Below are 11,352 nucleotides of genomic sequence, written 5' to 3' on the forward strand. Positions count from 1 at the left end.
AACTGCACAGCATAACCTGCTATGATCAGAGTTTCTTAAACATTCCTATGAACATCAGTGTGCAGTTTAATGAAAAAGTTTTGTTAAAAACTATACTCAAGTGGTAATTTATGAAATTGCAAAAAATGGTGTACGCAACTCGGTGCAGAACTCGATTTTTACAGCACTCATCGTAATTATCCAACTCGGCAAGCCTCGTTGGATAGATGAACGACTCGTGCTGTAAAAATCTTCATTAGGCACCTTGTTGCGTAAACTACTATTTCAGCACTGCCAACAAATTGCTGATCTCCATTACGGGCTAGAACGAGGAAGCAGAGGACCAGTAATAACAATAAAGGAGATTAACGAAGGTTGTCCTACAAGCTACAGAGCGACTAGAGCAGCATTGAACAATGCAGTCAGGCAATGAATGAACCGAAAGTCTGGCCGGCCACACCGTACATCGATCAGTATGTCCAGAATGGAGAAATAAGAGTAACGAACGTAGAGCTGTCCGCAGTAGCGAAAGACTTGTCAATTGAAAAAGCTTCAGGACACGACGTAATCCCAAATGTGGCCCTTAAAACAGCTAAACAAGCTGACAAAGTACACGGAGAGTGAAAGCGGTGTATCAAAAATCCGGAAAGGAAGATCTGCTGTAGATAGCATACGAACGGTTTTGGATGCCACGCAGGCGGCGCAGAAGCAACAGAGATAAGGAAACCGTTACAGCGCGACGTTCTGGACCCAACTCTCTGGAATGCCATGTACGGCGAGATATTGAAACTGAACCTTCCTAGAGGAGTAAAGATCGTCGGCTTTGTGGACGACATCGTGCTCCTGAGTGTCCTCCTAGTGATCGAGGAATCACGAGAGGAAGTCGAATTAATGTCAGAGTTGCTTTCTGTCACTATCAAAGGTAGTAATTTACTGACCATGGTAGCGATAGATGCTGTGGAAGACCGGGATGCGGCTGAAGAAACTATCTCTTGCTCCCCACAAGACCGAGCTGGTACTCTTAAAAGGTTAGGAACTTACACGTGAAGTAAACCATCATCGAACGTAAACATTTCATGACTGAATGGCAAATTTGACTCAATTTTTCATCCATCATGTAAGTTTGAGCTTGTTGCACAAGTTGACAACAAACCGATCTGATCAGGTACGTAGAAACAGTTTCACAGTTATCAACTGACTCACAACTCGGTGATGATATAGCCGAGAGGTATAATCCGTGCCTCTCAACCAGTAGACTAGTGTTCGAATCCAGTTTATTGTTTTACTTTCATATGTTTTATCTGTTGATTCCGTTCTAGTGATTGCTAGCTCGATTTTATTTGTGATTGAAGATGTAAATTTGTGTAAAACGGGCTGCTTCTTTTATGTTCATCCAAGTGAACTTAAATTTACATGAAATTTTGTAAGAGTGCATCGTAGCACCGGTCTAGTCCGTCGGAGCGCCAGTGAACCGGACGTCAGATTCCATCGGAATCATTGGATCGACTTTGGCACCCAACTGCACTGGTCGGAGGGCTGGGGGAACGCACTAGAAGGGAGCATAGTCGTGTTGGTATTGTCAGATTTCTTGAAACGTAAACACCGCGTGATGGTTGAAATGTTTCAGAAAGGAGCTCTGCCCAAAAGTTCACGCGGTCTATCGTTTTCGAAAGGAACAGTCGCACCGTAGGAAACGTCTCAATGTTATTTCCCATAAGTATGAAGTAAACAGGGAGTGAAAACCGCGGTTGTACCTTTTGTAAGCGATAGGCCGCGTGAACTTTTGTGCAAATCCCTCAATATCAGGTATCAGAAGGCCGGGACATTTGTGTTTGACAAGCGATAAGTAACGTCGACCTAAAGGTAGACGAAGCAAGTGCTTTAATAGCCAATCTGGCTATCTGAGCAGAGGTATATTACTTTGCCCATTAAGTGCTGCTTAAGTGCTGATTGCACTCCGCATATAAGAGCAATGATTTCGGTCTGAAAAACGCAGTGTCTACCAAGTGAGTACAACTGATGTGGCCTTAGCTCACGAGGGTGCACACCAGGACCAGCTCGATGTTCGAGAAAGGAGCCATCAGTATAACATACGATGCTGTCTGAAATACTTCTCTCTCTCTTTCAAGATAACCAGATGTGCACTCCTTCCGGGAAAGAAATTTCGTGGAAAATGTCCTATATGGAAAATTACAAACAATTGTACGATCACTTGGAACAAAGACAATCTTGTCCCAATTCATAAAAAGTGGAAACTGCGAGGTGTGTGTTGATTGGGTTCACAGGAGTTTCCTCTAGTAGACCGAGTAGAGTAAGAAAGTGCTACTTGCTTAACCCTCTAATACCCAAATTTTGGATTTTAATCTATAAGTCATTGTTAGTCATTTAAAATCGGTTCAAACATAATCCTTTTTAATTCTCGAATTTGTGAATTTTGGTTTTGGATTTTTCTATTTTTTATTTTTGATCATGCCCACAGTTTTATATTTTCCCTGGAAGTCTATTTGGCATACTAATCTATTAAAACGAAAACATTTTGAATTTTTATCATTATTGTTCAAATATTTTTATTTTTATTTTTTCAAGAAAAAATTTTTTTCCGCGTGTTTTTTTAGAGAATTATTTCAGTTTGAATTCAAATCCTTTAAAGGGCTGTTCTTAAACCACGTAGACCAATATTGAAAAATTTCAGACCCCCTCCCCCCACGTAGACTTTTGTTCATACAATAAATTTTAAAATTTGTATGGAGCGTAGACTTTGGTCAGACCCCCCCCCTCCCCCCAAAAAGTCTACGTAATTTATGAACGGCCCCTAAACTCTTACATTAATAGAACGATTGAGGAAAATAATAAAACATGTTAAAACAAACAATGACATTTGATAGGTGACCAAAATATCAATTTTTCAATGATTTATAAAAAAATAATTATACGCTTTAAAACACACCAAAAACCATTTTGAATTATACAGAAAAGTTCTAAATATCAGCCAAATATATGAAAGTTTTGATTGCCCAGGCAAGAAAAAATACAAAAATATGCTCAAACTATACCCCGTCTAAAGGCGGGGTTGGGTTTTAGAGGGTTAAGATGAATGTGTAGTGGAGCAACGTCAAAAAGAACTTTGAACGCAGCCGTGGGAGTTGGAGAGAATGTCCCAGATATCGCAATAAAGCACATCCTTTGGAGATGGCCTAATTTTGATTGGATTGTTCTCACTTCGCTCTTTTGAAGCATAGAATCAAGAATAACTTGAACGTACTTTACCTGTTCATTTTCTTCGAATTTCGACTGTTGGTGATTATGTTGGAAGGGGAATGGTGTTCAGTCTTTGGAAGAATAACTCAAAAACGGATGAAAGCTTAAAAATCCGTTTTTGAGTTATTCTTCCAAAGACTGAACGCCATTCCCCTTCCAACATTTACCTGTTCAGTCACATTGATTTCAGAATCGAAGAGACGTAAATGTCGAACGCCATTACGGTTTCGCCTTTCTGTGGAAAGGGACATTAGATGTTTTACTCGGATCAACCGAAAGGTCATATTGGCGAAACCACCCCTCAACTACCTGTAGGGCGCTTTGCATCAGGTCGAAACGAGTGATGATGCACGTATGTATCGGCTAACAATGTTAGGTAGTCGTCGGCAAAACCATAGTAGGAAAACCGCTATTATTGAATTGCCTCAATCGCGTATCTGCTACGAGATTCCACAAAAGTGGTTATAAGACTCCCTCTTGGGGACATTCACAAGCACTCAATTTAGTAATCGCTGCTAGACAAAATGTCGAAAAGAGATATTGGTTTTTCAGCATTTGGTGAAACCAATTGGAAATCAATGGAAATATACCATGACTCCTTGCGGCTTGTGAAGGCACCCTCGATATATAAGAAAACACCCCAACAAGAATGCTTTCTCAACATCGTGAACAACCTTGTGTAAAAGAGTCAGAATAGACTTACCCGATTGGTAGGCATGTTGGTTCACATGAAGAGGTACGTTCGCCAGATGAACATCACGGATATGATGAACGACAATGCGTTCTAAGCATTTCAAAAGAAAAGAGGTCAAACTGATAGGTCTGTACTGTAAAGTTTATTCCGAAAGTGGATTGTGCGTCATATGAAGAAGCAAAGAGTTTGGTGTATTTAACGAGCTTCATAGCGCCGCCCATAAACTTCAAAGTCCTTGCTCAGTATATGTCGCAGAATTGGCGGCTATACACAACGCATTAGAGCGAATTGCCTCTCTTCCCTCTGATCAATATTTCATTTTTACAGATAGTCTCAGTTCAATTGAGGCTGTTCGTTCAATGAGGCCGGTGAAGCACTCCACGTATTTCCTAAGCAAAATACGATCAAGTCTGAGTGCTTTATCGAATCAAGCATATAATATCACCTTGGTTTGGGTCCCTTCACATTGCTCGATCCCGGGCAATGAGAAAGCGGACTCGCTCGCCAAGGTGGGCTCTATAGAAGGCGATATTTATGATCGTCATATCGCCTTCAATGATTTGTTTTTTCAATTGCTCGTAAGCATGCCTTGATCAGTTGGCAACAAAAATGGGATGCAGGGGAATTGGGCAGGTGGTTGCATTCAATTCTCCCACATGTATCGAAGACGTCCTGGTTCAAGGGGTTGGACGTAGGTCGAGATTTTATCAAGATAATGTGTCGACTTATGTCCAATCACTACTCTCTGGGCTCGCATTTCTATCGAATAGGGCTCACAGACAGCAATCGCTGTAGCTGTGGTGCAGGCTATCAAGATATTAACCATGTTGTGTGGGAATGCCCACAGGGCCCGAGGAAAACCAGAAAAGGAAGACATTAGAGATGTGTTGGGTAGACTTGATCTTGAGTACATGAAGCTTGTGTACGACTTTCTAAAACAAGCTGAACTCTTTGTATGATACCCCCGACTTGTTGTTCCAATTGTCCACCTCGTGTCTTTATTTGATATCCCAGTCTTGTTGCTCCACTTGTCCACCTCGCATCCCTTCGAAAATCGTTTGTTTGTATCGTTACAGGTTGTTCGTCCACTCTACGTTTGACCAGCAGCAATACGCCACAAAAATGCCAAGTGTCAACGAAAAGCCCCCATCATCCTATCCTTTCCTCAAATATCTTTGTACCCCCTAACCTCGACCAAACCGCGAGTTTTACGGTTCCCCAAAACTAACATAGTTTATAAGTCAAAAACATTAAATTGTAAAAAGTTTTAATTGAATTCGGCTCCTTTATGCCTGTAGGCGCATGAGCCTCAAATAAATGATTAAGTAAAAAAACAGAAATTCGAGAACGCTACATGAGGTGGGTCGGTCACACAGTACGAAATAGCGGAGACGACATCATTTCTGCAAGCAAGCCTTTAACGAGAATGCGGCAGGACATCGCAGTAGATGCAGACCCAGGGACTCGGGACGATGAAGTCTCAACAAGGACACTGCCTTATCTGAAGATGAACTCACTCTGATGAGTTTTAGTTGAGACACTTCTTGCTTGTTGGAAGGCAACCTCTTGTTGTTCTTGCATTACGTCTTCCTGATATGCATGAGTTTGATAGTCGAATCTTTGTCTGATGGGTTGACAAAACATCCCGAAGCAATACTTTTCTAACATAAGTGCCATTTCCCCTCGGTGCCTCAAACCTTTCACGAAAATGTCCAACCCAGTGAATCACGCAAAGCGATCACTGAAACGAGTCGTAAAAACCCATCTGTCACGAGAATAAATGAAGGAAACAAGAAAGTTCCATCTTATCTCGCCACCTCGCAGCATCCTCCTGCATCTCCGGCGTGCCATATATTCACCGAACTTTTGCCATTCTTCTCCCATCATCACCGGCTAGAGCTGAAACAAAAAACATCAGAAACACCTATCCGTCCCGGAGCCGAAGCGAAATGCAATAAAAATCACACTTTAAATTCTTCCCATGTGACTGACTCGACTGCACACGACCGACCGGCCCCTAGCACACATCTTCCCGCCGTCGAGAAGCAGTTTCAGAACTATGCGAGTTGCAGTTTTTCCTTTTTAACAGCGTCCACAGCTCATCTGGTCCTGCCTGGGTACACTACACTGACTGGGTGTGCAATTGTCACGGGCACAAAGAACAAAGTATCATCCTTCACCGAGCGCAAACTGTCCCCCCCGGCCAGCACGGGTTGATGCATGGTCTAGACGTGACGGAGCGGTGGCGCGCGGCCCCGACCCCCGGCACTGCAGAGAGTTTCGGATTTTTCCGCGTTCCACGGATTGTGCTCTAATTTTAACTCCAGACGCCTGGTCCTCAGCGCCCGCCCGCCCTGGAAAACCAAGTTCACTCGAAAGTGTAATAAATTTCCCAGGCTCAAGAAGATCCACCACGTCGCCTACCGTTGTTGGCGCTGGCGACGATAAAGACAGCGCAGGAGACGCACATCAATCCAATCGAATTAACGGCGAAATAAAGTGTCGCCTTTTGTCGGCGTGCAGAGAACCGCGCCCTTGTGCTGCAGCAGCAGCTAGCGAGCCGCCGCCAGTAGCCAGACGCGACTGAGCCGCACCGCGACGAGTTCTAATTTTAGAGCCGGGACGGCGCACCGGGGAACTCAGACGGAGCCGAAGATGCCGTTCGGGTTGTTGTTTACATTGGTACTCGGGAGAGGGTGAGAGAACGGGACTGAGAGAGTGAGTGCGTTGGTTCGGGTTCGGTTTGCTTTCGTGGGGTTTGCTTTGCGACGCGGTTCGTGGCCGGTGCGTGCCCGATCCTTGTCGTTTCCGCTTTGCTCGGTTTTGGTTCGGGACGGTGAGTTCCGTTCGTGTGCGGCTAGAACATATAAGGGAGTGCTGTTAATTGTTCGGGGTTTAGTCATAATACAACCCTCGTACGCGTCACAATTGTTCGTTGCCAGCCGGTCTGTGTTGTGCATCGTTGCAGCAGCTTTGGAACGCTGGATAAAACGCGCGCGCTCTGATGTTACGGGTGTAATTTGGGTTGAGAGGCGGTTTATCGTTTGGTGAAAATAGCTTGGCAAAGGACGACAAACTTGAGAAGAAATCTCAAGAGTGTGAGTGTTTTTTTAAGTGGACTAGAATTTTTATGTTTTCATTATTGCGGAGACAATTTTCGTAATAGGGACACGGCCGAGTTGGGAGTCACGAGAAGAAAAATGTGTCGATGAAGTGTTTGTTTACAAAACAAGATCCGGCGGAGAGGTTTTCGGCCGTTGTGGTCCATATGTGAGCGAAGCAGCGGGAATAGAAGCGAATTCTTGTGTTAAGTGCCTTTCTCTAATTTATGACAAACATTTGGAATAGTTGGAAGATAATTGACGTTGAAGAGTCCCACCGAGGATAGGAAGAGAAGAATCAATGTTTGTGAAGAGAAGCTGAAAAGACCTGGATATAAATCATGAAGTCGCAAGTGGTCGTAATGATTGCGGCGCTGCTGGCGCTGATGGTACCGGTGATTAAAGCCATCTCGTACTGCCCCAGCAGTTGTACGTGCGATGATGAGAAGCTGCATGTGACCTGTGGCGAAGGTTCTCTGGACGTGCTGCCGATTGCATTGAACCCGTCGATTCGCCGCCTGGTCATTAAGTTTCACAAGATCCGATCGATTGACTCGTCTATTCATTTTTATAACGACTTGACGATGCTTGATCTAAGCTATAATCAAGTGTTGAACATTCCGGAATCCATCTTTATGTACCAGCAAAAATTGCTCCAGCTGCACTTGAACAACAATAAAATCGGAGCACTGAGCAATAAGACGTTTGTCGGCATGACGGAGCTACGTGTACTGAACTTACGTGGGAATTTTATTGATCAGATAACAAGCGAAGTATTCAAGGTGCTTCCAAAGCTGGAGGAGCTTAATCTGGGAGGAAATCGCATCAGTCAGTTGGATCCAAAAGCTTTCGAGGGTTTGAGTGAGCTGCGAGTTCTCTATCTAGACGACAATGCTATCAAAACCATTCCTACGCTTTCACTGACGCCTCTGAAGACATTGGCAGAGCTGTACATGGGAACAAACTCTCTGTACAAGATTCAACCGGGTGCATTTGAAGGACTTCAATCACTGAGACGGTTGGATATCCATGGATCAATGTTGGTCAACATCACGGTCGATACATTCCGAGGGCTAGAGAACATTCGATCAATTGATCTCTCGGATAATCATCTACTGAAGGTTCCAACGGTTCAACTGAGTATTCTCAAACGTTTGGAAGACTTGGTCATTGGTCAAAATGACTTCGAAGTTATTCCAGAGGGAGCCTTTTTCGGCCTTAATAACTTGAAAACTATAGACGTCTCAGGGGCATTGAATCTGAAGCGAATTCAAGCTGGAGCATTTTCGGCAAACCCAAATTTGGAATCGATCACTATCGCATCTAATAAGGAGCTTCAAGAGTTGAATGAAGGTGCTTTCTCCGGATTACCACATATCAAAAAGGTCATCTTACGAGATAACAAAATCACGACGTTCCGTGAAGAGCTGCTACCTTGGAAGCATCTCACTGAATTTGACGTCTCGGAAAATCCATTGAGCTGTGACTGTCAAATGCTTTGGCTACGTAACCTGCTTCACCGAAAGAACATCGAAAACGAGGAAGCTCAAATCGTGTGTATCTATCCAGATCGTCTACACGGCGAGCCTTTGAGGGACATCTCTGCCGAAGTGCTGGGCTGTAAACATCTTCAATCGAAAGAACGAGCAATCGTTGGAGCTATCATCGTTGCTTCTGCTGCCACCATCACAACATTCGTTCTGATCGTTTACCGATTGCGACATCGAATCCTGGAAACCTTCCGACGTCACTGGCGAAACAACAAACGTGACACACTGCAGGAGGAAAAAGACATGGAGATTCAGAAGACGCTCGGGGAAGGAGACTACCATCAACCGCACTGCAACATCTACACCTACAATTATCACCCGGTGTTCAGGAACCATCAGCATCCTTCCTCGCTGTACGCCGGAGGTCAGTACTCGCTGCCTTTCCCGCATTACCAGTCGCAAGGCGGCACTCCACAGCCGCTGTCTCACCAGTTGCACCAGCAGCAGATGCAGCCTTTGCCGCAGACACCGGCTTCCAGTTCGTCGACGACATCCACGCTGGTCCTGTCAAGTCAACCGGGGCAGAGTTCGACCATCTACTCACCCCAATACGCCCATCACATATACGAAGTTCCGAAGAACGTCGTGGACACTTAGGCAAACGCAGGTAGACCTCCCTTTTTCCCACTGTTGGAAGCAAACATTAAGTTCGTTTATTTCGAACGCACACGTGCTCAGATCCTTGATTGTTACTAGTGGTGTAGGTTAAGCGCAAGCAGATGTAAAATTTGATTATATATTAATATATTTGTATGATAGGAGAAGAATGCGTGCGAGTACCAGACATTTGTGGAGCAAAACGAGTCATATCGAGATTTTTCATAGTATTGCATTATCTTAATATTTAAAGTCAAAACACAAACACTCTCACACACACGGCAAGTTGTATAAATTAATTCTAGTCAATTTGAGAAGCGATCTAACAGAGAATATCAAAGACTGTCCTTCCCGCTTGATCCGCAAGGGCAAACTTGCGTCAAGCAGGAGGAACAAACTCGCCCAGTTGCACGTTGTGTTTTTTGATGGTCTGATATAGTAAGGAACGCAGGATATTAGCGATATGCAGCGATTAAGCGAGGCAAACCGGCAGGAGATTTTAAGACAATTGTTTTTACAAGTAGAAACGAAAACATCAAGTTGTGTACGAGTCAGTCAGAGCGAAGCAAAGCGAAACAGAGTTCGTTTTAGAGTTTCTTTTCGTTTCTTGTTGTGTAAATAGTAACTTTTAAGTGTACATAACTTATAACGTCACGAAACACACATACACACTTCAACTCTCTCACACACGAACAAAGCTAGTTATGTATTTTTATTAAACATTTTATAAGAAAACCAACAAAACACTGATAGACAAAAAAAAACAAGAGAGAATACAAAACAGAAGATCGGTGGTATAGAATAACACAAAAATTCAACGAAATAAAACCATTGAGATACGGGAAAAATGTTACGAACAAAAATACAAACACAATGAATGTCATTTTTAATTATCGCATCCCCTTTTCCGGTGCGCGCATTACTGCGTGCCATCTCTGCCCTTCCTCCGAGGATTTCCCGCTGGTCCGGATGGCTGGCTGTCTGAAACCGGTTGCACCGCGGGAGGCAAATTGGTTCACCTTCGTCGTTGTTGTCCCCGAGTCGAATTATCTTCCTGTCCCTCTGCGCTTCGACTGTGACGGAGATTGTCGTTTGTCCTATGGTTGTTTAACTATTCCCGCCCGGGTTTTGCTGCGAGCACTGTTTTCGGTGTCATTTCTGGCGTGAGGGTTGGCCACGGAACGGCTGAGGGTCCGCTGAGGGTTATGATTGAGTTTGGCGACATTTTGGTGAATTGGAATCGAGGAATGGCAAATGAAGCGATAACGGCGAAAGGTCAGTATGAATCGTCGAAATTTATTGCGATGGTAAGTAGTCGAAACGAGTTTTTTTTTGCAGAAGAAAATGAGATAATTTAAAATCATAGAGTATGATATCCAAAATATGGTTAAGCATATTATGAATCCATTGGTAATATCATCCAAACAATGCAGTTTTCTATACCGAAGAACGGTGAACAAGGTTTCACGAGTGCGAAAACATAAATAAAAGTGCGCGATTGTACCAAATCAACTCGATGTCTTTAGAGCACTTATCCAGCACAGAACGAAGAAATGGTGCGCCGAAGACACTAGTTGAATAGACTTTACGTAATCGCGCACTTTTATTTACGTTTTCGCACTTACGAAGACTGAGTGCGTAGTCCAGTGGTGAACCAAATGCGCAATAAACTCAAGAAAATAGAAGACAAAAATCCATTTTAAATAATTGAACGCTATGCTTAGGTACCTTATCCTATCTTATTTATTACTCCACCGACATACACAGTAGAGCACCAACTTTAATTTCTTTCCCACCGAGAATTGTCCACAGCACTTAGCACACAAAACTCTAGATTTTCTGTATATTTACCTCTTCTAACGTCTACGCTTCGTGGTTTTAGAGGGCCACCGATAGAATCAGCGTCTTATACAGAGCGGTTATCCTTTGCGTTTGTCAGTTTCGGGATCTATGCTGGTAACGTAATCCATAGAAAGCCATTTTGCAGCTACAGTACGCCTTTATATTTCACCAAAACCATTCAAAGAAATCTCCAATCATCATTACCTCAGCATTAACACATTACTGTCACTATCTGCTAGGGTGACCCAAACTTATATAAAAAAAACAAACATTTCGAAAAAAAAAAGCAAGTCTCACCTCCGGCTTCAGTTGTTTTGGACTCCTAGAAGCT

The 11,352-nt window shown here is 43.5% G+C and overlaps 1 protein-coding gene across 1 annotated transcript; it reads left to right on the forward strand.

The window, feature by feature from the left end:
• Positions 1–6,514: 6,514 nt before the first annotated feature.
• LOC109621915 (insulin-like growth factor-binding protein complex acid labile subunit) lies at positions 6,515–10,333 on the forward strand. The gene has a single exon (XM_020076111.3). The coding sequence runs from the start codon at positions 7,374–7,376 to the stop codon at positions 9,177–9,179; it is 1,806 nt and encodes a 601-aa protein (XP_019931670.2). The 5' UTR covers positions 6,515–7,373; the 3' UTR covers positions 9,180–10,333.
• Positions 10,334–11,352: the final 1,019 nt, after the last annotated feature.

The sequence above is a fragment of the Aedes albopictus genome, unplaced genomic scaffold (assembly GCF_035046485.1).
Source record: "Aedes albopictus strain Foshan unplaced genomic scaffold, AalbF5 HiC_scaffold_354, whole genome shotgun sequence".
NCBI lineage: Eukaryota > Metazoa > Arthropoda > Insecta > Diptera > Culicidae > Aedes > Aedes albopictus.

Excerpts from the sequence above, each read along its gene's own strand:
- LOC109621915 (XM_020076111.3), top strand. The coding sequence starts at position 7,374 with ATGAAGTCGCAAGTGGTCGTAATGATTGCGGCGCTGCTGGCGCTGATG.